The sequence below is a fragment of the Lepidochelys kempii genome, chromosome 7 (assembly GCF_965140265.1).
Source record: "Lepidochelys kempii isolate rLepKem1 chromosome 7, rLepKem1.hap2, whole genome shotgun sequence".
Lineage (NCBI taxonomy): Eukaryota > Metazoa > Chordata > Testudines > Cheloniidae > Lepidochelys > Lepidochelys kempii.
This window is the reverse complement of record NC_133262.1, coordinates 32,603,408-32,628,724: the sequence shown is the minus strand read 5'-3', so window position 1 is coordinate 32,628,724 and position 25,317 is coordinate 32,603,408. Positions and strand designations below refer to the sequence as shown.

At 55.3% G+C, this 25,317-nt stretch overlaps 1 protein-coding gene across 4 annotated transcripts in view; it reads right to left on the bottom strand.

Annotated features, from left to right (window-relative positions):
* Positions 1-25,317, bottom strand: part of CDC42BPG (CDC42 binding protein kinase gamma) — a 65,148-nt gene that overhangs the window by 17,839 nt on the left and 21,992 nt on the right. For 3 of the 4 annotated variants that reach the window (XM_073351939.1, XM_073351941.1, XM_073351943.1), the window contains exons 2-22: positions 16,145-16,236; positions 15,608-15,691; positions 15,147-15,242; positions 14,518-14,666; positions 14,252-14,345; positions 13,738-13,938; positions 12,393-12,641; positions 12,016-12,095; positions 11,319-11,434; positions 10,477-10,598; positions 10,097-10,339; positions 8,258-8,368; positions 7,551-7,750; positions 6,234-6,327; positions 4,097-4,221; positions 3,469-3,583; positions 3,074-3,222; positions 2,578-2,666; positions 1,470-1,522; positions 876-980; positions 434-502 (exon numbers count right to left, since the gene is read on the bottom strand). In XM_073351939.1, coding sequence (XP_073208040.1) covers positions 434-502; positions 876-980; positions 1,470-1,522; positions 2,578-2,666; positions 3,074-3,222; positions 3,469-3,583; positions 4,097-4,221; positions 6,234-6,327; positions 7,551-7,750; positions 8,258-8,368; positions 10,097-10,339; positions 10,477-10,598; positions 11,319-11,434; positions 12,016-12,095; positions 12,393-12,641; positions 13,738-13,938; positions 14,252-14,345; positions 14,518-14,666; positions 15,147-15,242; positions 15,608-15,691; positions 16,145-16,236 — 2,636 coding nt within the window. The remainder of the gene's footprint in view (positions 1-433; positions 503-875; positions 981-1,469; positions 1,523-2,577; positions 2,667-3,073; positions 3,223-3,468; positions 3,584-4,096; positions 4,222-6,233; positions 6,328-7,550; positions 7,751-8,257; positions 8,369-10,096; positions 10,340-10,476; positions 10,599-11,318; positions 11,435-12,015; positions 12,096-12,392; positions 12,642-13,737; positions 13,939-14,251; positions 14,346-14,517; positions 14,667-15,146; positions 15,243-15,607; positions 15,692-16,144; positions 16,237-25,317) is intronic. The other variant, XM_073351940.1, reaches the window with a different exon arrangement.

Sequence of the window (25,317 nt, the reverse complement as noted above, 5' to 3'; positions counted from 1 at the left end):
AGGCAGTAACCAAGCTCCTGAACCACTCAGCCACTGTGCCACCCCAGCTGCATGTTGAGAAATCATCTGGCTAAGTGTGGAAATGAAGAAGGCTCTGATCTGACGTAGCAGCACAAACAATCACACATCATGACCGCAAACATGCACCTGAAACACAGAGAGAACATGAACACACAAAATCTTCTCCCATGAGCAGACAACAAACACACACAGTACCAACACACGCTGAAATGCCACAAACACAACGCTTAGTCCTGGCTCCCAGCCCGACCCCACCCCCCTCCCAGAGCTGGGACGAGAACCCACGAGTCCTGACTCCAAATCCCCTGTTCTAACACACACAACTAAAATACCCCCATATATACAAATTCCATGCCCTCCCCCTCCACAACAGAGCAAACACACACACGCTCACACACAAACCCCAGGTTACCTTGAGTGCACCTGAGCTGCTTCCTTCTGCAGCAACAGCTACCTGTGCTGGGGGTTTGGACTGAGCCGGCTGTGAGGATGCAAAGAATGGGGCAGCAAGGAGAGAGAGGGCAGAGAGTCAGCACAGAGAGCTTGGAGGGAAACATTTCAAAAGGAGCTGCAAGTAAGTGACTTTTTCCAAATCAAATCTGGGGAAGAGCTGGGAATAGAATCCAGGTGTCCTGCCTCTGAACCCCACCCTGCTCTAACCCACCAGACTCCCTCCTGCTCCCAGAGGTAGGATAGAACCCAAGAGTCCTGGCTCCCCTCCCAGAGCTGGGGACAGACTGCCCAGGACTGGGGTATGGTAGAATTGTGAGCCCTGGGGAGCCAAGAGCTACATCCTCCATCTGAGCCCCTCACGGGGGCATCACGTAGCAAGGCTGTCAGCATTTACTACTCACGTTGGCTCGGAGGCTTCTCCTCCCTTCTGGGCGCAGCTGGGCCTCCTCGGCCGATCTCCGATTCTCCTGAGTGTCTGGGGAGCTCCCAAAACTGATCGCATCCTTCTGCCAAACAAAAAGCACCATGCAAATCCAATCCTTCAGCAGCATGTAAGGCAATGAGGCAGGGGATGCTCTCCCTCGGAGTCAGTGCGGGCCCCAGCATGGCACTAGGGGGTGCTGTGCTGGAGGGAATGGGGTGGTGGCTCAGTTGGGGGCGCTGTTTCCTTTCAGTCAGTGCTGATCCCGGAGTGGCACTCAAGGGCACCATATGAATCAAGGGGCTATTAATTCCCCCAGATGGGTGGGACCATCAGTGCATGCAGCTAAAGCACAAAGTCCCCTGGGTCAGTGTCTTGAGAGACCTGAGCCGGGAACAGAGCCCAGGAGTCCTGACTTCCTTCCCCCCCAACCTAACCAACAAACCCCATTCCCCTCCCAGAACTGTGGACAGACCCCAGGAATCTTAACTCCCTCGACTCCCTGAGCCAGGATAGAACCCAGGGGCCCTGACTCGCAGCCTGCCCTGCTCCAGCCACAGCCTGACAGACGTACCTCTGTACTCCAGAATGATAGGAAGGGAATTAGTGGCCCCTGTTGTTTTGTGCCTAGAAGAAAGAGAAAAATTCACATGTAGCACTGTAACACCTCAGCAGCAACCTGTCTATGGTCCAGAGTGGACCCCAGATCCACTCTCCCAAAAGTCCAGACCATACCTATTTGTGCTAAAGGAGAATCCCCCATTACCTGCTAGCAGTACAGGTGATTTGACACATGGTGGAGAAGTTCTCGTTGCATCCAGCAGAGGGAAATGGCACATAGACACACAGACACACACACAGTAGCCAGTTCACAGAACCACTGCATTTGTCAATGAGAACATGACGTGCTGGTTAGGGCTGGGAACCAGGAGTTTTCACTTCTAAGTGTGTTCCACCAGCACTGAATTATTACAATAGCATCTATAGACCCCTCGGGGTGGGGCCCCACACAGGCCCTCCCAGTTGAGCCACCCCAATGCCCCCCACCAGTTGTTGCACACACAGCGAGAGTCTCAGTCCCCCAGAGCCGACAGCCGGGACAGACAAAAGATGGCTTCTCCCCACTTTACAGGTGGGGAAGCTGAGGCCAGAGTGACTCTGTGACTTGCCCAAGGTCAAGCCGTGGCCGAGCAGTGAGAGGAGCTAGTGAGGAGGGTGCAGGACACCTGGGTTTTATTCCTGGCTCTGCCAGTGACCTCAGGAGAATCCCTTCTCCTCTCTGCCCCTCCGCTGCCCCGCCCACCCTTTGTTTAGGCCTGGAGCTCTTGGGGACAGGGACTCTCTTACCATGGGTCTGTTTTGTGCCTGGCACATCAGTGGCCCCTGACCTCGGTCACAGTCTGTGTAGCACCTGGCACAACTGGGTCCCCCAGTCTTGGTCAGGGAGGCCCGTGCAGTGCCTGGCATAATGGGAGAGCCTCCAACCTCATTCAAGGGTGGGCCTGAGCGGTACCAAGGACAGCTCCCCAATCTCAATCGCTGGGGGGTGGGGGGGGATGCATGCAGCCCCTGGCATGGTGGGGTGTCCCTGATCTCGTTTGGGCAACCCAGGCTAGAGTGGTAACCACAAAGCAGCCATCCTGCATGTGTACTCAACCAGGCTGGACGTTCTGGGGCCTTACCCTCCACAGACATGACCTTCAGCTCCTCCTTCAGCTTCTCCAGCTCCAGCTGCAGGGCCCGGTTCTGCACCTCGGCTTCTTGCAATTTCCTTGTCAAATAGCCAAACAACAAGGGAAACCCTTGTCTTTATTGCTCCAAAGGTGCCACGGGGCCGGGGCAAGGATAGCACAATGCTGCACCCACGCAGCTGATGGCAGAGGCGCCAGTCCCTCCCCAAACAGATTCTACCCTGACGAACATCTCGGGGCGAAAACTGTTGAAGCAGCAGCATTGTCTAGCCATTGTATCAGGGGTCTGTGGGCTCCTCTGTCCTATCCCTACCTCCAGGAGGGAGTGGAATCTGGTGCTTAGAGCAGGGGGCCTGGGAGCCAGGACTCCTGGGTTCTTGTCCCAGTTCAGCCACCGGCAGTCCCCCAGCTGTCTGGCAAGTGTCCCAAGGCATGGAGCTCCCACCCTTTCCCCAGCTAACAAGTATCAGCTCCCCACCCGCCTCACCGCTCGGTGGCCAGGTGTGCAGCCTTCATCTCAGTCAGCTCCTCCTGGACACCCTGCTTGGCCCGGATCTCAGCTTCCAGCGCTGACTGCAGCTCCAGCTTGGCCGAGGCCTCCATCTTCTGCAGGCGCCTGGCCTTCCAGTGATTGTCCTTCACATTTGGAGAGAGGAAGAGCTGAGCTAGGAGCAGGGAAACTCCCGGGCTGCCTGGATCACAGGGAATGGGACCCCCAACCTTCCCCCTAGGGGGTCCCAGCTCCAATCTCAGCACCAGGGCAGGGCACTGGCTGGCTCAGAGGGTTGGGGAATGGGATATGGGGCCTTTCCCCTCTCAGGGGTGGGGGTGCTGGCTCCAATCCAGCCCCACCAGACACATGCAACCCCGCTGAGCTCATACCGGGGTCCGGGCACCTGACGTTTGTGTGCTGATGTGTTTCAGGGATTCCAGCTCCTCGGTCATGCGAGTGGCCAGAGCCTGGAGATAGCCCCTGGACTCCTTCTCATCACTGACCCTAGGGGAGGGAGAGAGAGTCAGGAGAAAGCCCTGCCAGGAGCCAGCTAAACCAGCCCAAGTGGGACCAAGGCAGCAGCATCTGCCCCTGCAATCTATTCCCCAGTCCCAGGGAAAGGAGACCCCAGCCTAGCATGTTCATGTCAACCAAGTGAGGGGGGTAAGTGATCTGGAGCAAGTCACACAGCCAGCAACACAGCTGTGTTCTGTTTTCCAACCCTCCCTGTTCAAACAACTAGACCTCACTCCTCTCCCAGAGCTTGGGATAGAACCCAGGAGTCCTGACTCCCAGCCCGGCCCCCTGCTCTAACCACTAGACCCCACTCTCCTCCCAGAGCCAGGAACAGAACCTAGAGTCATGACTCCCAGGCTGTACCCTTGTTCCCTGGTACCATCGGATGCTGTCTCATTCTAAGAGCAGGGTAACCCTTGTGTACTCTCACCCAACCCTACAGCGAACCCTGCTTGGGGCACTAATCCCTGCACCATCTGGCTCATCATGAGGGGCTCATACCACTTCAGGATGTCAGAGATCTGGGCCTCCCAGTTAGTGACTGTTTCTCTCCGGTCCTCCAGTGAGCGCAGCTCCTGCTCCAGCTGCCTGTTGGCCGTATTTAGCTTATCCACCTGGCCTAGGAGCTGCAAACAGGAGAGGAAGACAATGCCTCAGGGACCTTGGGAGGAAGGACCCTGCAGCTAGAGCTGGGTGAGAATGGGCTTTCATTCCCTTGCAGTTCCAAAATATCAGGAAAAAATTTGTATCAAGTCGACCCAAAACAAAGGTTTTTATGGAATTTTCGACGAATCAGGGAGTCCATAAAGTTTTTTTTCAGGTCAATTGAAATGTGTCATTTTTGAGTCCCCCCCACCCTTTAAATGTTATTTTAAATAAAATTAAAGGTAATTTCAAATGAGAATTCAGTTCACATCAACAAGTCAACATGCTCCAAGTTTTGGAGCTTTTGATTTGTTCGATTTCAACAAAAACAATTTGCTGAAATCGACCCAAATTTACAAAATGTTTCCATCTGCCTGAATCTGCATTTTTCACTGAAAAAAAGTTTTGATGGAAAAAGTTCGGCCAGCTCTACCTCCCCCGTCCCCCCAAATCCCTCCTATTCTTTTAACTCATGGTACCATGAGAGCAAGGTCTGTCCACATGTAACTATCGCCTCGTGTCCCGAGCGTGCTCTATTCACTGACCACAAACTTGGCTAATGCAGAGTTACGGCTGATCTTGTGGTGCTTCAGAACATCAAATTGAGCAAAACTCAAACCTCTGAATTAACACCCAGAATTAAGCTACATGCATCTTCCGAATTATCTGCTGTTCTCAAATTCCATTTCCCCCAAATAACCGTGGCCCGCTCCCCCTTCCTCGGATGGAGGCGGATTGGATCAACATGCTGGCAGATCTTTCTCTGACTTCTCCACAGAGCAGGTTTTAAATGCTCATTGCCTAGGTGTACGCTCAGGTTCAGGGCCCACAGCACGTCCCCTTGGGCCATCCAGGTCATATGAATAGTGAATGACTCAAAATCCTCTTGGCTGCTCTGTCTGCACATGTACGTTGCAATGCATCCAGTGCATGCCTCTAGCCAGACAGCTTAACTCTTTTCTGAATAACATTTTCAATATTGCTTCCCCCAAAAAGCAGTGGGTGCCAATGCCATGCACTAGCAGGGATAAATGGCAAGTGTTTGAGACGATCAGACCCACAGTTCAAGCCCCAGATCTGTGCAATCAAAGTTGGTAGAAATGTGTCAGCATTAAGAAATGCTGGAGGGTTGGGGGGCTGTATCTCAGGAACCTCTTGTTTGAATGCCCCCAAATTTGGCTCACTAACCCCACCCTGTTCCCCCATGAGGCAAACCAAATTTCAAGACAATCCAATTAAGCATGTGAATTTTACAGCACCTGATAGAGTTGACCTTTAAACAGAAAGAGTGTCTCAACCTTAACTACAGCAGAGCTGGTGGTCGCCTGTAACACATGGGCGAGATCTGTATACAGCCAGCTAAGGAGCATCTCGAGAGTGTGCTGTACGTAGGAGAGCTCTGTATACATACAGCAGCTATTTAAAGTGCCAGAAGAGGGTGCTCCATGCAGAATCGTTCCTGGGCTTTTCAGGGCCAATTCAAGTTGTGGGGGACAATTGCAAACAGCTGCTCATGTACAGCTCTGAGAGCAGGGCAGAGCTTGCGGGGTTGCAATGAGATGAGACAGACCGGCCCTCAGGTACCAGCTAGGGATAGGGCTCTGTGCCTCCTCCCGCATGCTGCAGGGGCTCCAGAGACCCTGTTCTCTGCCTCTGGGGGCTAAGATCCAATAGCCCCACTGCAGCCTGCATTCCCTGCTCCAGGACCCCTCCCTCTGCTACCTGCAGCCCACATGCAATCCCTTTGGCTGGAGCCAGGCAGACCGCAGCACTCTCCCATCAGGAGATGCCCCCTGTGGCAGCAGGCGGTACTGCAGCTTTCAGTGATGCAGCCCCTGCAGCTACCCAGGGACAGCAGCCGGGAGTACAGCCCGCAGCACATCAGCCATGCAACCCAGCAGCAACCAGATTGCAAGAGGCTGAGCCCCATGAACTCTGGAAGATCCAAATCAAGCCCACCTTGGAGAAATGGAGAGATTCATATTCCTCTTACCCTCTCCTTTTCCTGGGCGAATTTACTGTTCTCTTCCTGCAGCCAAGTCCTCTCCCGTTCGTTCTGGTCCGTCAGCTCCTCGTGTTCCCTTAAACTAGAGCCCAGGGGTTGGAAAAGAACATCAGAGCCACGACTAACAGGAATAATAGTATTAATCCCCAGCTTTTATCCAACGCTTTCCACCTGTAGCTCTCAAGGTGCTTTACAACAGTGCTTCTCAACCAGCGGTACGCCGAGGTCTTCCAGGGGGTACATCAACTCATCGAGACAGTTACCTAGTTTTACAGCAGGCTCCACAAAAAGTACTAGCGAAGTCAGTACAAACTAAAATTTCATAGAGAGAATGACTTGTTTATACTGCTCTATATACTATCCACTGAAAGGTAAGTACAATGTTTATATTCCACTGGATTTATTTTATAATTATATGGTACAAATGAGAGAGTGAGCAATTTCTCAGTAACAGTGTGCTGGGACACGTCTGTATTTTTACCTCTGGTTTTGTAAGCAAGTAGTTTTTAAGTGAGGTGAAATCTGGGAGTATTAGAGACAAATCAGACTCCTGAAAAGGGTACATGAGTCTGGAAAGGTTGAGAGCCACGGCTTTAAAAATCTGGGCCATGGCATTATCCTCATTTTACGGATGGGGAAACTGAGGCACAGAGAGAGGCACTGACTTGCTCCAGGTCACCCAACAGGCCAGTGGCAGAACCGAGAACAGAACCCATTCTGGGGCTGTAACCACTTGGTCACACAACAGCAACTGTGTCTGAAGGATATTTCTTTCCCAACTCCTCCCCTGTTAAAAATGGCCATTTATCGGAATTTAAAAATGTGGATTTTTTTTTTTTGGAATTTTTTCTTCAAGTTAACAATTTTACCCTTTCCCTTCCTTTTAACCACTGAATGGAATTGAATAAATAGTTCTTCCCCCTTACTCTCACTATTGGAAACGTCCCAAATTTCTGAAATGTGACAGAGCAGGGAAAAGGGAAAAAATTCCTAGGGTGCAAAAATAAATCATTATTGGAAAAAACAGGGTGTCCAGGTCTGTGACAGAAGTGGAGAAATGAAACGAAAGAGGGCAAGAGAAGAGGGAGGAAAAAGGAAATAGGAAAACGAAGAAAAACTCCAAAAAAATTTTTCCGGGAAAAATGTTTCCAAATAAAAAAAAGAGGAATTTTCTCACAGGAAAAATCCACCTTCCATCTCCCTCTCTTCCCCCAGAAAAAAAATAAGTCCCCTCCCTGCCCCTGACCAGTGGGGATGCTGAGCACAGGAGAGGGCTCTGGGTTCAAATCACCCCTCCCCACTCACCTCTCCTTCCTGGCTTTCTCCAGTTTTCCCTGCAGCGGGGCAAGCTCAGCCTGTGGAGCCCACTGCTGGCTCTCCCTCTGCTGCAGTGGCTCATGAAGGCTCCTCTGCTCCCCCTTGGGCTGCAGGTCCCCTCGCGGGAGCGTGGGGTCCTTGGTGTGGTTGGGGCCGGCAGGATCCAGAGAGGCTGTGCCATGCTTCGCCTGCAGGGGGCAGGAGAGTTCAACCACAGGCACCCACTTCTCCATTACCATGGGGGGCGCTTATGCAGTATCAGTAACTGGTCAAAGAGGAGTGCTGATGCCTAATCCTGCAAGGGACCCTAATGCTCCCTGCAGGGACCCCCATTGACCGGGCAAATGGCCCCCCCCCCGAGTGATCCCACTGACCAGGTAAGGAGCCCTCGTGCACCCACCAACTGCCCCCCCCAGGGGCCCCACTGACTGGGTAAGAGGCCGTCATGCATCCACCAACCGCCCCCACAGGGACTCCCACTGACCGGGCAAGGGGCTCTCATGTGCTCACCAATTGCCCCCGCAGGGGTCCCCACTGACCAGTCAAGGGGCCCGCGTGCGCTCACTGCCCCCTGCCCCCAGGCCCCTGCTGGGCAGGGGAGGGGAATGCTCTGGAGGCTGCACTCTCTGACTGCCTACCTGTGCGAGGGGCACTGGTGCATTACTCCCCACGTACCCAGCCCCCTTCCCCCTCACCTTCAGCCCCTCCAGCTCCTGCCTCATCTTCCTCGCCTGCTGCTCACTTCTCTCCTTCAGCTTCTGCTGCTTGGACACTTCGCTGGAGAGACCTTTGACCCGAGACTCCAGCTGTGGGGGTGGGAGGGCCATCAGCCTTGAGCACCCCCACAGCCCCAGGGCTGGGAGAACAATGGGCCTGAGGCGAGGGCGCTGGGGGCCCTGGGCCCTTCCCCGGGAGTCAGACCCAGGGAAGGAGAAATGGCTGGTTCAGGGGATTGGGAAACAAGACATGGGGCCATTCCCCTCTGGGGCCCCCTGGCTCTGACCCAGCCCCAGAGTGTGAGATGCCTGGCTGAGGGTTGGGGTATGGATCCTAGCCCACTCCCAGGTCATCCCCCGCACTGCCAGCCCCCAGTGATGTAGGTTTGCAGGACTCAGCAGACCCAGGACTAACTACCCAGCGTGAGGTGAGAGACAGGGGAGGACAGGGCCCAGAGACTGAGTCCCAGCAGAAGAGGCTCAACCCAGGACAAGGAGGGGAAGCCAAACACTCCCTGCTTGTGCCCCTGCCCCAGGCATGCACACAGGAGTCAGGCCCAAAGGCAGCAGGGACCCTATTCTAACCCTGTTACACCCCCTCTCTGTTTGGGGTCACCCCCAGGGGTGCCAGTCCCTCCTGACCTAAGGCAACTCACAAGGGGGCTGGATTCTGCTCCCACATCCTCCACACTACCCAGAGAGCCTCAAAGACAGCACAGGGGAACCAGGATTACTGGGGGACACTCAGCAGCAAAGTCCTTCTGATGGGAGGGATTATTTTTACTTTTCAGGTGCACCCCTAACCGGGCACAGAGCAGCCCCAGTATCCTCCTACCCCAACACAGCTCTGCCTTGCAGCTTCCCCCCTTCCAGCCTGTTCTTAAAGGCATCCAGTTTAACTATGCTTAGCTGTCACTGATTGCCAGATAACTAGATCTATCTGGCTTTAAGATTAAACTCAATAAGTTTATGGAGAAGATGGTATGATGGGATAACATGATTTTGGTAATTAATTGATCTTTAAATATTCATGGTAAATAGGCCTAATGGCCTGTGATGGGATGTTAGATGGGGTGGGATCTGAGTTACCCAGGAAAGAATTTTCTATAGTATCTGGCTGGTGAATCTTGCCCATATGCTCAGGGTTTAGCTGATCACCATATTTGGGGTCGGGAAGGAATTTTCCTCCAGGGCAGATTGGAAGAGGCCCTGGAGGTTTTTCGCCTTCCTCTGTAGCATGGGGCACGGGTCACTTGCTGCAGGATTCTCTGCTCCATGAAGTCTTTAAACCACGATTTGAGGACTTCAATAGCTCAGACATAGGTGAGAGGTTTGTCGCAGGAATGGGTGGGTGAGATTCTGTGGCCTGCATTGTGCAGGAGGTCAGACTAGATGATCATAATGGTCCCTTCTGACCTTAATATCTATGAATCTATGAAACTGGAATTTAACCCCTGCCCGGTCCCCTAGCTGCCAGCTGGGGAACACAGTCAGTGCTGGCCAGCAGGGGGCACTGTGCATTCAGCACAAGAGGCATGTGGCTCAGCATCATGCACAGATGACAGGCTGCCAGCTGAGGGTGTCGGGGGGGGGGTGCAGTTGGTGCTGTATGATGCCTGGGTGCAAGGAGCCACCAGGTGAAGTCCCATTCGTAGCACAGGGAAGGTGAGGCTGGTGCGGCACAATGTAAACCACCAGGGGACATCTCATGCACACAGCAGGGAGGGACATGACCTGGTGATGCATGCGTGCAAGGTCCTCACTAGGAGGGGTCCCATGCTTGGTGCAGCCAGGAAGGGGTGGGCACTGCCCGGTTACCTCCTTGCGCCCACTTTCCACCCGTGCCAGCTCCTTGCGCAGGCCGTCCACACGCCGGGCAGCTGCCTCGGTCTCCTCCTGCCGTTCCCGCAGCTGGCGCACATGCCGGAGTAGCTGGGCCTGCAGGTCCCCGCACTTGGCCTCAGCGCAGCGCAGCTCCTCTGCTGTTTGCTTCTGCCTGGCCAGGAGCTCCTGCAGCTCCTGGCCCTGGGCCTTCAGCAGCTCCTGGGCCTCCGACAGTTCCTGTGGGGGTACAATCACCGTTAAACCGGCTGCTGTGCTCCATCACAGAGGTGGCTGCATCTCAGTGCCGGGCCAGGGATCCCAGTTATTCTGTACAGGTGGAAGGGGCAGTAGCAGGACTCCTGGGAGCATCTCACCTTACGGGCCTCGTCCCTCTCCTGTCTGAGCGATTTCAGTTGCTTCTCCAGGATTTTCACCTGCCCAGACGCCTCCCCCTCCAGCCGCTGCTTTATCGTGTCTTCGGCTTCTGACTGGCTCTCTGAGCATTAGAGACACCAGGGAATTTACTTACCTCTAATCAGACCCATGGGCCCAACCAGTCTGGTCTCCTCTTCCACCATCCCACTACCCCAGATCAGATCCCAGATAAGATCAATGGCCCAGCTGATCCACACCCCCTATCCCTCAGGCATCAGTACCTGCCTGTCAACTTTCTACACATCTCTGTTTCTCTCTTCAAGCTCCCAATTTTTGAGTCCTTGGCTGGGGCTTTGGAAACTCGAGGGGGGGGGGGGGAATCTGGGCAGCTTGTCTGCATGGGGAAATGTTAGGTGGAACCAAAATGGGTCAGCCCCCAAAACTGGACGAAAAAGACTGAGTAGGAAGGAGAGGGATGGCCCCAAGCTCTCTCCTGGGGCATCCCTCGTAAACAGCTGCTGGGTTCTCTCCCCAGCTCTAGGAGGGGAGAGGGGTGCAGTGGTTAGAGCAGAGGGCTGAGAGTCAGGACTCCTGAGGTCTATCCCTAGCTCTGGGAGGGTCAGTGGTCTAGTGGGTTAGGGCAGGAGGTTGGCAGGCAGGGCTCCACCCTGGTTCTGTTCCCAGACTCAGTGTCACTTCCTCTGCCAGATGATGATGATGCAGATACATCCATGACCAGGTGTGCAGAGACTACAGGGATAAGGGTGCAAGAGGGGGGCATCTAAGCTGCTAGACAGGGCAGATCTTTGGGATTTAACCCTCCAAGCACCACCTGCCTCACCTTGAAGTTTCCGGGCCAGCTCCATCTTCTCCCGCTCCAGGTTCCGGATCTTCTTCTCCAGCCGGGCCACGGCAGGGGATGTGGAAGGGGATGGGGGCTTCTGCTCAGAGACGGGGCTGCAGGACACGGTGAGGGGGAGCATGCATGAGCATCCCGCTTGGTCAGCTTAGCCCAGGATGTGGCTCTTTGTCGCCCCCTGGTGGCTGCAACAAGTGGCAGAAGCCTCGGCATCCCCAGACTGGGTGGTCCTTCAGCCTGACCCCTAGAGTCTCGTGTCTCTAGATCTCGAGGTGATGAGTTCAATCCTGGCCAGAGGGCACCGAGTTCACACGTGGCCCATGAGGGGATACCAGGCTGAATGGGCTCAGTGCAGTAGGGAGGGGGTCCCATGGCTCTGACCTGGGGTGGCAGGGAGGGGAGCATGCTGGGCTGGATGGACCTATGGGTTTGATCTGGGGTGGCAGGAAAGGGGCCCCATGGGTCTGACCTGGGGCGGCCCAGAGGGGGCAAGCTGGGCTGGATGGGCCCATTGGTTTGATCCAGGGTGTCAGAGACAGGTGAGATGGGCCCATGGGTCTAAGCCAGGGCGGGGGGATCATGGATGCGCATTGAAGTGATAACAACGCTGGCCTCTCTGGCCCCCAGGGGAACAGCTGTGGAGAGGGACTGGGTGTCCCTGCCAGGGGCTCGTACTTACCAGCCAGAGGTGAAGGTGAACCCCACAAAGGGAAGATGGTGGCCAGTGAACGCACTGTGAGAAACAGGGGGCAGTGTCTCCTGGGAGATCAGAGAGGGACGACACACATCACAAAGAGATCATGGCAGCCAGCGCGGATACACCCCCACTCCTGGGCCGGGGCACGCGGGGGCTGTTTACACAGCGTCTGAGGAACCTCAATGACCCTGTGTGGCCAGGACCTCAGTTCTACAGCCTTAGAGGAAAGTAGGCCCTGTCAGCAGCACAGCATCCCATAGCATAGCACTGGGGCCAGCACCGACTGTGAGAGCAAAGCACCCCGTACCGAGACCACCGCCCCCTCCGTGCAGCACAGCGCCCCCTAGCGCTGCACTCACCAACTCCTTGAGTGTGTCGTCGTCCACGTCAAAGTTGGAGGTGTCTGCGGGGCTGTTGACCTCAGGCACGTAGGGGGGCGTGCTGGCTCGGATGTTGTCCCAGTCGATGCCTTCAAAGAAGGGGTGCCGCTTGAAGTCCTCAATGCCGTTCTGGCCCAGTCGCAGCTCCTGGTGGCACAGCAGCCCCCGTATCAGGTCCTTGGCTGGCTCCGACACGTCCGTGATGTCTGTGGGGAACTGCAGGTGGTCCTGTAGGGGGATACACGCCAAAGGGGCTCAGTGCAGAGGGATTGATGGGGGGAGTCAGGCTGGAGTTCCTAGCTGGCTTCCTAGCTCGTTGTCCCTTTGCCCATCACGTTCTCTGCTCCTCTGGACAGAGCTATCAGCACACATGCCAAATAATCCCAGTGTATGCAAATTAACATGAATACACACACAATTGATTGAAATGACCACACAAATCAGTCTCCTGTATGCACAATTTATTCAAATACATGCAGATGTATTCGTATTTATCCCCCTCTACCCACCCAGTTATCACCATACACCCCCTTTCATCCCCTTGTACCCATCCTTCCTCCATTCCATTCAAGCAAACATCCCTCTCCTTCCCTCCACTCCATCTACTCACCCACCCTCATCTACCCATCCATTCCTCCCTTCCTCCAGCCGTCCCTTCCCATCTACCCATCCCCATCCACACACGCATCCATTCACCCAGCCAGCCATGTTCATCTATCTATCCATCCACCCAGCCATCCCCAACTCCATCCCTATCCATCCACCAATCTGCCCATAGTCATCTACTTATCTGTCCATCCCCATCCATCCATCCATCCATCCATCCATCCATCCATCCACCCACCTACCTACCTATCCACCCATATTCATCTATCCATCCCCAATCGCATCCACCCATCCCCATCCACCCACCCATATTCATCTATCCATCTTCATCCATCCATCTATCCATATTCATCTATCCATCACCATGCCCCATCCATCCACCTTACCATATTAATCTATCCATCCATCCATCCACCTACCCATATTCATCTATCCATCTTCACCTACCAATCCATCCAACCATATTCTTTCATCCATCCATCCATCCATCCAGATATCAACCCATATTAATCTACCCATCTATTCATCCCCACTCCTCATCCATCCCTCCCCATCTATACACGGATTCTCCAACACCCCCCACCACCATACCTCCTCTCAGACTCTCCCAAGCATCCACCCCTTTGCAGCAAAGCCTGCACCATACACCCCCTGTTTCAAGGCCCTCTCGGCAGGCTCAGGGAGGCCTGGCCGGGGCACTCTGCCCTGCCAGGCTCACCTCATGGTCCATGATCTTGCCATAGGTCTCCACCAGGGACTCAGCATAGAAGGGTGTCTCCCCGAAGAGCAGTTCATACATGCAGACGCCCAGGGACCACCAGTCGCACTCAGGGCCGTACTTCCCCTTCCCGTCCTCCATGGCCTGCAGGATCTCAGGGGAGATGTAGTCAGGGGTCCCCACTGCCACTGCAGACTCCACCTGGCCAGGAGGGGAGACAGGGTGTCTATCTCCATGTGCAGCCATGGCAGCCCACATCCCATGGGATCCCCATCCCGGAGCACACAGGAGCTGGTCAATCCACCCCCAGTTCCACAAGGGAAGGGCCAGGAGCCCCATTGCCCAGGAGCTGTAACCCTAGACTGATCGGAGTCCTGGGCAATAGGCAGTAGGGGCTGATCCCACTCCACAAGGGGGAAATAGGCTGTAGGGGCTGACCCAGGCCTGGGTCTGTGGAGGTTCCTGCTCTGCAGGCATCACACATTCAGTGCCTGCGGCAGCTTGTGCCTCTCACCGTCCCATCTGGTCGCAGTCGAAGACAGGAGCCAAAGTCAGCCAAGCGGATGTGTCCATTCATGTCAATCAGGACATTATCTGGCTTGATGTCCCTGTGGGGAGAGAGGGGAGAAGGCAGAGAGGGACCAGCTACTGATAAAGTAAACAGGACTATATGATTACAGCAGGGGGCTGGGAGCCAGGACTCCTGGGTCCTATCCCAGCCCTAGGCGGGGAGTGGGGTCCGACGGGTTAGAGCAGGGGGGTCTGGGAGCCAGGCCGTACCTGTGCACGTATTGCAGCTGGTGGATGGAGTGAATGGCCAGGACCATCTCGGCCAGGTAGAAGCAGGCCATGTCCTCGGGTAGCCGGTCCTCGAACTTGCTCAGCAAGGTCAGCAGATCCCCACCCACGTAGTAATCCATCACTAGATACTGCAGACAGGGGGCAGCATTAGTTGGGGAGATGTGTGTGTGTGTGCGGGGGAGGGGGGAGGAATCCCCTCCCTGGAGGCTGTGCCAGTCACCAGTAATGAGCCTTGCAGGACCTGCAAAATAACTCACGGCAGCTGCAAACAATGCAGCCCTACAGCGCCATCTGCTGGGAATACCCAGCACCTGCAGCTCCTCCAGCAATGCCAGCCACCCACACAGCGCCATCTGCTGGCAATGCCCAGCCTGCCCCACACACACCCTGTTGGCAATGCCCAGCTCCCACAGCGCCACCTGCTGGCAACCAGATGCATACCTCCTAACATTTTCCTCCGGATGCAGCCAGAGCAGGATTTAACCCAGGCCTGTGCAGCCGCTTCCACCAGGAAAGGGTCTCCTGGTCCATGGGAGCAAGGAGATGGTGCTTGAGGGACCAAGGATCCCCTTGCAATTCAGTGCCCCCCCCCCAGAGGAGAGTCTTACCAGGTACTGCTCATCCTGGAAGGCGTAGTGCAGGGCAGTGATCCACTGCCTGTCCCCTTTCACCAGTACGTCCCTCTCCTCCCGGAAGCAGGCTGTCTGCAAGGGGATTGCAGGGAGATGGTGAGGCCTCAGGGGATGCACCCCAGGGCAGGGAGGTTGCAGGGCTCTGTCATAGCAAGGGCACTGCAGAAAGTGCTGCAGCACTGGGGCAAAGGGCCCATCCAGCGCAGTCTCCCCCCACCCACTTCTGTTCTGGACAGACCCATGGGCCCATCCATACCGGTATCCCTCCCCAATCCCCTGCCATTCCAGATCAGACCCATGGGCCCATCCAGCCTGAAAATGGGATACCTGCCATTGTTCACTGCCACGAGGCAGGGAATCTGTGGGATGGGAGGGAGGGGACCATGGGTAGTGAGCGTGCAGGGGGGGAATCTGGGGGCAGGATTAGGGTTAGGTACCTCCGCTCTCTTCAGCATCTCCCACTTGTGCAGTATCTTCATGGCATAAACCTTCTCGCTGTTCCGCAGCCTCACCACTGCCACCTGGTGGCCAGAGCATGGGATCAGAGAGGGGACCTCCAGGAGCCAGTCTGAATTGGCCCCAAAATAGCTGCAGGGGCAGCAGGGAGGGACCATGGCTGCATGGAGCCCTACCCTCTCTCCCTGTGGGAATAACCTGCTACAGCCCCACTCCCTGGTCTTCCCTCTGCTACCTGCAGCCCACCTGCCCCAGGACCTCCCCAGCCTCCCAGTGACAGTAGGCAGTACTGCACCCAGCAAGAGCTCCAGCACCACCTTGTGACAGGAGATGGTATTGCACCCTGCAGGTCTCCAATAGGTCAGCCCCACCCAGTGACAAAAGGTGATACTGCATTTAGCAGGACACAGCAGGGGCAGCAGGTGGTGCTGTGCCCAGCACTGCACCCGTGACTATGGCCAAAACTGAGGACCACTAGCCCCTCGTGAGTCCAAGCAGGGATGGCTGGCAGCGCTCACCTCGCCAAAGGCCCCTCGCCCGATGACCTTCAGAATCTCAAAGTCCTCCCGGCGCAGGCACATCTCCTTCACCTTGGTGACGAACGGGGTGGCTGGACAGGGAGACACACAGAGAGACCTCAGTCTGGGCAGCAGCTGCTGCCCCAGCGCTACCCAGGGGCTTTGCAAATGAGGGGAACGGCCTGGAGACAGAGGGGTGGGCTAGTGGCTTGAACCCAGGAATAGGAATGGGAGTCAGGCCTCCAGGGTTCTATCCCTGACTCTGGGAGGGGAGTGGGTTCTAATGGGTTAGAGCATGGGGGTGGGGGTAGGGGTGTCTGCAAGTCAGGCCTCTTGGGTGTATCAACAATCTGAAAGAGGAAAGCTGGCATTGTGGCTAAGGCACTAGGCTGAGGCTAATTCCAGCTCCAGCATTGACTCCCCATGTGCCTTGGCAAGTCAATGAATCGCTCTGCACTGATCCTCAGCTGGTGTAAATGGTTGTGACTTCACTGACCAGTGGAGCCGTGTCCATCTCCATCAGTTGGAGATTTGGCTCTCTGGGACTCAGCTCCTGAACCTGTAAAATGTGGCAAACAAGCCTTCCTTTGTCTAGTTAGACTGTGAGCTCTTTGGGCAGGGACTTTCTCTCATGTGTCTGTGCAGTGCCTGGCAGAGTGGGGGCCCTGATCTCAGTCAGGGTCAGTGCAGCAGCACCCAGAACAATGGGGGTCAGAGTCTGTACAGCCTTCATCACAATGGGGGCCCAATCTCAGTTACAACCTGTGCAGCACCTGGCATGATGCAGGCCCTTGATCTCGGTCAGGGTCTGTGCAGTGCCTGGCTCAATGGGGCCCTGATCTCGGTCAGGGTCTGTGCAGTGCCCGGCTCAATGGGGCCCTGATCTCGGTCAGGGTCTGTGCAGCGCCTGGCTCAATGGGGCCCTGATCTCAGTCAGGGTCTGTGCAGCGCCTGGCTCAACGGGGCCACATTGCGCCAGGTGCTGCACAGACCCAACAGTGTGGGACAGTCCCTGCCCCAAAGCTCTTACAGCCAAGACAGACATGGGTGGCAATAGAAACAAAGGCCCTGAGAGGGGAAGGGGCTTGCCCAAGGTCACACAGCCCGTCTGTGGCGGAGCTGGGACCAGACTCTAGGGGTTTGCCTGCAGCCAGCAGCAACTACGGGGACCAGCTGTCCCGATTTTATAGGGACAGTCCCACTATTTGGGGGTTTGTCCTATATCGGCGCCTATTCCCCCCACCCCCATCCCAATTTTTCACACTTGCTGTCTGGTCACCCTAGCAGCAACCTGCAGCAGCACATCTCAGCCCGCCCGCCTCTATCGCTTCACAGCACCAGCACGGCTAGTTTTAGTGCCATGGCGCGAGCCCGAGTGAGCAGACCTGGGCTTTAAGACTCCCGGCTACGGGCTTCAGATTGCTGTGCAGGTGTACCCCGGGAGGCCTGACACCCATCCCCAGGCTGTAACCCACTAGACCACACTCCCCTTCCAGAGCCAGGACTAGAACCCAGGAGTCCTGACTCCCTCTCCAGTGCCCTGTCCACTAGACCCCACAACTTTCCTAGCCATGGCCTCGATGGACTATATACGATGATATAAACAAAGCAGGATAATCCCCAGGGAAGAGGCATTACATGGGCCCTGCTAACTGGCTTCTGGCAGGCGTTTTGAAGCCCGATTATTCCTTCCACAGAGCAAAGGCATTTTGCAAGATGTTGGGCAACGGGGGAGGCACCTAGATGGCCCAGCCGGGGACTGGATTGAAGCCGCAAGAGACTTGCTGAGTTCAGGATTCCGGCACCGGCTCATAAGCCTGCCACCCACTCCTAGCGACTGCACGGAGCAGGCAAAGAAGTTAACTGGCGAGTAGCAGCCTGGCCGGAGCCTCCGTGGACACGCTGGTCCGGTGCTGTTCCTGCATGGCCCAGGGAGGGGGTCTGCAGATGTGCATTAAACGCTGGGCCTGCAGGCAGGGCTGTATAAATCACCCTCCCACCAGTCATCAGACCCTACTCCCCTCCCAGATCCGGGAATAGAACCCAGGAGTCCTGACTCCCAGCGCCCCCTGCTCTAACCCCTAGACCCACACCCCTTCCAGAGCCAGGCACAGAACCCAGGAGTCCAGGCTCCCTGCCTGCTCACAGCAGCAAGCACAACAGAAAAGCGATTTAAGATGTTGCAACTTTTCAAGATTGTCTCCAATTAGGCACTTGTGGTTGCTACGCACCAACTTGTTCACCTGCCTCAGGTGCCCCTTCCCCCGCCTCTCTGCAGCATCCCGAGGCACGGTGTGATCAGGGCATGCCCCATCATGCCATGCCCCCTCGGCCCAGGACAGGGACTGAGATAGTTCGCCTGAAGTGGCGAGAGAGTGTCTGACTCTGAGGTCATTTCAGCCCCCACTCTCGCCACGGAGACTGAGGGTGAGGAGAGAAGCGAGTGCCAGTTTCAGGAGAGCACCGGTATCACGAGGAACACAGCTGAGACCCGCCAAACTCATTGCAGACGTGGGACACCCAACAGTGGCCAGATGGGAAATCTCTGGGTGTGCACAGACCACTGCAGGCAACCCTACAACAACAAACCAAAACTCATGATCCTTGCTTTGACAGGAGAGTGGGGTCTTGTGATTGGATCAGGGGAGCTGGGAGCCAGGACTCCTGGGTTCTATCCCAGCTGTGGGAGGGGGGAGTGGAGTCTAGTGGGTTAAAGCAGGTAGGCTGAGAGTCGGGACTCCCGGATACCGTCCTCAGCTACTGCAGGAGCCAGAAGGAGTCTTGGGTCTTCACACTTTTCTTTCCCACCTGGGCACAGTGACGGCAACAACGTCTAGTTTAAGCAGCGTGGAGGGTGTGGTCTGACCTGGATGTGCCTGGGAGAACCTGCATTGCTGCATTCCTCCCTCAGCGAGCCTGGCACAGGGACAGTGCTGGACACAGACAGGGCAGGCTGCCAGGCTGGCAGATCTGCCTCCCACAGCCCGGTCACAGGCCCCCACCCACCAGCTCCTAGGCTCCCAGCTACAGAGTGACAGACCTTACCAAACGGATGGGCCCTGGGTCTGACCGTGGGTAGCAGGGAGGGTTGGGGGGGGATACCAGGCTGGGCGGGCCCTCAGTCTGACTGTGGGTAGCAGGGAGGGTGGGGGGATACCAGGCTGGGCGGGCCCTGGGTCTGACCGTGGGTAGCAGGGAGGGTGGGGGGGATACCAGGCTGGGTGGGCCCTCAGTCTGACCGTGGGTAGCAGGGAGGGTGGGGGGGATACCAGGCTGGGCGGGCCCCTGCTGTGATTGGGGGTAGCAGGGAGGGTGGGGGGATACCAGGCTGGGTGGGCCCCTGCTGTGATTGGGGGTAGCAGGGAGGGTGGGGGGATACCAGGCTGGGTGGGCCCCTGCTGTGATTGGGGGTAGCAGGGAGGGTGGGGGGATACCAGGCTAGTTGGGCTCACAGGATCACAGTGTTCCAAGCTCAGCTGGGGCCTCCAGGCACTACCGTAATCCTAGCAATAACGTGCATGACATAACGGGGGACAAACTCAGTTGAGGTCTGTAGGTGCTACCGTAATAGTACCAATAATGCACACCCCTGATGTGCTACAGTGGCCTTAATAGAAACACACATGCTGTAATGACAGGTTTCAGAGGAACAGCCGTGTTAGTCTGTATTCGCAAAAAGAAAAGGAGTACTTGTGGCACCTTAGAGACTAACCAATTTATTTGAGCATGAGCTTTCGTGAGCTACAGCTCACTTCATCAGATGTTTACCGTGGAAACTGCAGCAGACTTTATATACACACAGAAATCATGAAACAATACCTCCTCCCACCCCACTGTCCTGCTGGTAATAGCTTATCTAAAGTGATCAACAGGTGGGCCATTTCCAGCACAAATCCAGGTTTTCTCACCCTCCACCCCCCCACACAAATTCACTCTCCTGCTCAGGAGAGTGAATTTGTGTGGGGGGGTGGAGGGTGAGAAAACCTGGATTTGTGCTGGAAATGGCCCACCTGTTGATCACTTTAGATAAGCTATTACCAGCAGGACAGTGGGGTGGGAGGAGGTATTGTTTCATGATTTCTGTGTGTATATAAAGTCTGCTGCAGTTTCCACGGTAAACATCTGATGAAGTGAGCTGTAGCTCACGAAAGCTCATGCTCAAATAAATTGGTTAGTCTCTAAGGTGCCACAAGTACTCCTTTTCTACATGCTGTAATGGGGCCCTGATCTCAGCTGGGCCTGTTAGTATCTACCGTAATACTCCAAATAACGCACACGAGATAATGGAGCCGTGCTCTTGGCTGGGGCCTGGGGGCAGTACCATAACCCCAGCCCAGCTCACGAAGGCCCTGACACTCGGTTAGCATTTCTGGGTCGGTCTGTGGGCCAGGCTACAAGTTATAAGCACCGCAGCCGATCGCTTCCAGCGTTTCAGGGAATGGTTGAGGCATCACGGGCCAGAATCCGATGGATTCTGGAGCAAATCGGGAAACCGGAAGGGGAAACGGGGGGACCCATTGAGCCTCTGCACAGCCACAGCGCCGAGCACCTCCGCAATTGTCTGCAGAGCAAAGCACTGGTCGAGAGCACCTATTAACGCTTCCAGCATAACACCCATGGAGTGTTATGGAGTGTAACCCGGAGACGCCCCAACACCCGAGTGACATCGCCCAGACAAATAATAAGTGGGGGAGGGTGGCGGGGGGGAGGAATGTGGGCCTGCCCTCTGCCTCTGGCGTGGGGGGAGAATGTGGGATCGGAGTAAGGGAGGGAGCGGGACATGGGTGGCACACAGAACCCTGACAAGGATAATAGGAGATCCTGGAATGGGGGGATGGGACATACAGAGCCCATTGCATGAGGAGAAGGAGTAAGGGGGCACTCTGCGTGCCACTGAGGAGAATGGAGGGTATGGCTGGCGGGACTGGGGGTACAAAAAGAGCCGCTGGTGGGCGAGGGGAGGACTGGGGGCACATGCAGAGCCGCTGGCCGGGGGGCGGGACTGGGGGCACACGCAGAGCCACTGGTGGGGAGGCGGGACTGGGGGCACACAGAGCCACCGGCATGGGGGGTGGGACCAAGGGCACACACAGTCACTGACATGGGGGGAAGAATAGGGAACCCTCCTATGGAAGTGGGAGGGGCACGTAGCACCCCTGGGGGGAGGGATGTCCCTGATCTAACAGGGGCTGGGAGGGTGGCCCGAGGCAGCTGCTGGGGGATGGAGGGAGGCAAGGAGCTCTGGGGGAGGCAAGGAGCTTGGCCGACACAAGCTACGACACGTGAGCCCCCATTGATAATACACCCCCTAGTGGAGCTCGTGCCCGTCCCACCAATGTCTAATAATAACGCTGCTTGGCATTGTGAGGCCACTCAGCACTTCGCAGCGGCAGCGAGGAGACAGCTCAGCTCCTCCTGCTGCCAAAATCCTGCATCTTTAGCTAATGGACAATTGCCACACGCCGCGAGCAATACGGGGCTGATGACACACAGCTGAGCAGGCCCGATGCCAGCCAGTAGAGAGCAGCAGTGACTCAGATCTACTGGCCAGCATACTGCAATCCAGCCCTCCCTGCACCTACCACTGGACACCACCCCCGCACCCCTGAGCTGGCGATCGATCCCAGGAGTCCTGACGCCCATCCAGCCCCGCACCTCCATTCCCACAACAAGACCCTACTCCAGAGTTCCAGCACCAGGACTGTGAACGGCAGGGATCTAGGGGTTAGAACAGTGGGGAGCAGGGACTGGGAGCCAGGACTCCTGGGTTCTCTCCCCAGCTCGAGGCAGGCAGTAGGATCTAGTGTGTTAGAACAATGAGGAAGCTGGAAGTCAGGACACCTGGGTTCTATTCCCCCATGTTCTGCAGGAACACCTAGCACTGGGAGGAGTCCAGCTCCCCAGTGGGGCGATAGGAGGGACGGCCAGTGCCCGGGCACGTTGGGACAGGTGCCAGCTGAGTCACGGAGGAACCGGCGCCAGAAAGAGAAAAGAAACCGCCTCTCTGCTTCAGCCACGCACACAAGGACGCTCCCTACAGAGTAGATCTGGAAGACTAGGGGGGATAGGAGCAGGAGGTGCTGGGATGCAAAAGAAGGGACCAGAGACATAGAATTAGGAGGTGGGGGGGCATGAGATGGGGGCTGGGGCAGCATTAAGAGGCATGGAGGCAATGAGGAGGGAGCAGCATTAGATTCATAGGTTCCATGGGCAAATGGGACCATTGTGATCATCAGGTCCAACCTCCTGTCTAGCACAGACCATGGAGCATCCCCGCATTAATTCCCTGTTTGAACCAGAGCAGATCTGTCAGAAAAGCCTCCCATCTGGAGTTCCAATTGCCAGAGTGAGGATCCACCCCACCCTGGGTCAGGTGTCCCAAGAGGTAATTCCCCGCAGTTATATGTTTGCACTTTATTTCCAGACTGACTTTGTCTAGCCCCTGGATCTCGTTAGACCTTTGTCTGCCAAATTGAAGAGCCCTCTGTGATCACATTTCTGTTCCCCACATCGGTTCCTATAGACTGTGACCAGTCACCCCTTAACCTTCTCTTTGGTACATGTATCTCCCAATCGCTTAATCTCTCGTGGCTCCCTTCCGACCCTCTCGATTTACCACAAGCTTCTCCAGGTGTGGGCCCCAGGACTGGACACTCTGTTCCAGCAGGTGGCACCAGAGCCAAATCCAAAAGCAACAGATTCCTCCTGCTCCAGATTCCCCATTTATACAGCCCAGGATTGCGTTACCCCCCTTTTTGCTAAGGTGTCACACTAAGGGCTCATGTTCAGCTGATTATCCACTGTAACCCTAAGTCTTTTTCTCAGGTGCTGGGGGGGGGGCAGCACTATGGAGGGCCCAGCAGCACTGGGAGGGGCAAGGGCAGGTGGCAGCAGGGAAGCACCAGGAGGGACAGAGCTAGTGGAGGGCTAGGCTGCTGGCATTCAGGGAACAACTCTGTTGGCCATGCAGGAGACAGATTAAACTTTGACTCTGGCTGCTCCAGTCACTGGGATGTCTCCTGCCCGAGCACTCACTCCCTCTCTCAGAGCAAGACCCCAGAGGGGCCTGCCAAGATCTGTCCATATTTTTGCGTGCGCATTATTAGTAGTATTACCGTACCACCCAGAGGGGCCTGCCGAGATCCATCTGTATTTTGGTGTGCGCATTACTGGTAGTATTACAGTACTGCCCAGAGGGGCCTGCCAAGATCCATCCGTATTTTGGTGTGTGTGCATTATTAGTAGTATTACAGTATGGCCCCGAGGGACCTGCAGAGATCCATCTGTATTTTGGTGTGTGTGCATTATTGGTAGACAGTTACACCAGTTTAAGCTTAAAAGAGTGAATTTACAGCAGTGTAGTTAAACCCATTTCAAAGGACCATGTGGACGGTCTTATTTTGAATTCAACCCAGCTGTCTGGGGGGGAGTACAGGGGTGGCAGGGGTAGCATTAGGAGGCACAAGGGGGCAATGGGGAGGGGGCAACATTAGATTCATAGATCCTAAGGCCAGAAGGGACCACTGCGATCATATTTCTGGTCTGACCTCCTGCATAACACATGCCAAAGAGCTTCACTGAAATAATTCCTATTCAAACCAGAGCAGATCTGTTCGAAATACATCCCACCTTGATTTTAAAATGTGAAATAGTTATGGGTGAGGACAAAGTCAAAGTTCAGCCACCAGGTTTGCCGTGACATTATCGGGGATACTGTTCCTGACGGCGTGTAGTCCATCTCTGTGTGGAATGTTGGTGTAGAGGGCTTCTACATCCATAGTGGCCAGGATGGTGTTTTCTGGAAGATCACCGATGGATTGTAGTTTCCTCAGTAAGTCTGTGGTGTTTTGAAGATAGCTGGGAGTGCTGGTAGCGTAGGGCCTGAGGAGGGAGTCTACATAGCCAGACAATCCTGCTGTCAGGGTACCAATGCCTGAGATGATGGGGCGTCCAGGATTTCCAGGTTTATGGATCTTGGGTAGCAGATAGAATACCCCTGGTCGGGGTTCCAGGGTTATGGTCTGTGCAGATTTGTTCTTGTGCTTTTTCAGGGAGTTTCTTGAGCAAATGGTGTAGTTTCTTTTGGCAACCCTCAGTGGGATCAGAGGGGAAATTGGAATCATTTTACATTTGGGGACAATGTATACCCTCAAATCAGTGGCACTGCTATGGGTACCCGCATGGCCCCACAGTATGCCAACATTTTTATGGATGACTTAGGACAACGCTTCCTCAGCTCTCATCCCCTAATGCCCCTACTCTACTTGCGCTACATTGATGACATCTTCATCATCTGGACCCATGGAAAAGAAGCCCTTGAGGAATTCCACCGTGATTTCAACAATTTCCATCCCACCATCAACCTCAGCCTGGACCAGTCCACACAAGAGATCCACTTCCTGGACACTACAGTGCTAATAAGCGATGGTCACATAAACACCACCCTATACCAGAAACCTACTGACCGCTATGCCTACCTACATGCCTCCAGCTTTCATCCAGACCACACTACACGATCCATTGTCTGCAGCCAAGCTCTACGATACAACCGCATTTGCTCCAACCCCTCAGACAGAGACAAACACCTACAAGATCTCTATCAAGCGTTCTTACAACTACAGTACCCACCTGCTGAAGTGAAGAAACAGATTGACAGAGCCAGAAGAGTACCCAGAAGTTACCTACTACAGGACAGACCCAACAAAGAAAATAGCAGAACGCCACTAACCATCACCTTCAGCCCCCAACTAAACCTCTCCAACGCATCATCAAGGATCTACAACCTATCCTGAAGGATGACCCATCACTCTCACAGATCTTGGGAGAGAGGCCCGTCCTTGCTTACAGACAGCTGCCCAACCTGAAGCAAATACTCACCAGCAACCACACAACAGAACCAGTAACCCAGGAACCTATCCTTGCAACAAAGCCCGTTGCCAACTGTGTCCACATATCTATTCAGGGGACACCATCATAGGGCCTAATCACATCAGCCACACTATCAGAGGCTCGTTCACCTGCACATCCACCAATGTGATATATGCCGTCATGTGCCAGCAATGCCCCTCTGCCATGTACATTGGTCAAACTGGACAGTCTCCACGTAAAAGAATAAATAGACACAAATCAGACTTCAAGAATTGTAACATTCAAAAACCAGTTGGAGAACACTT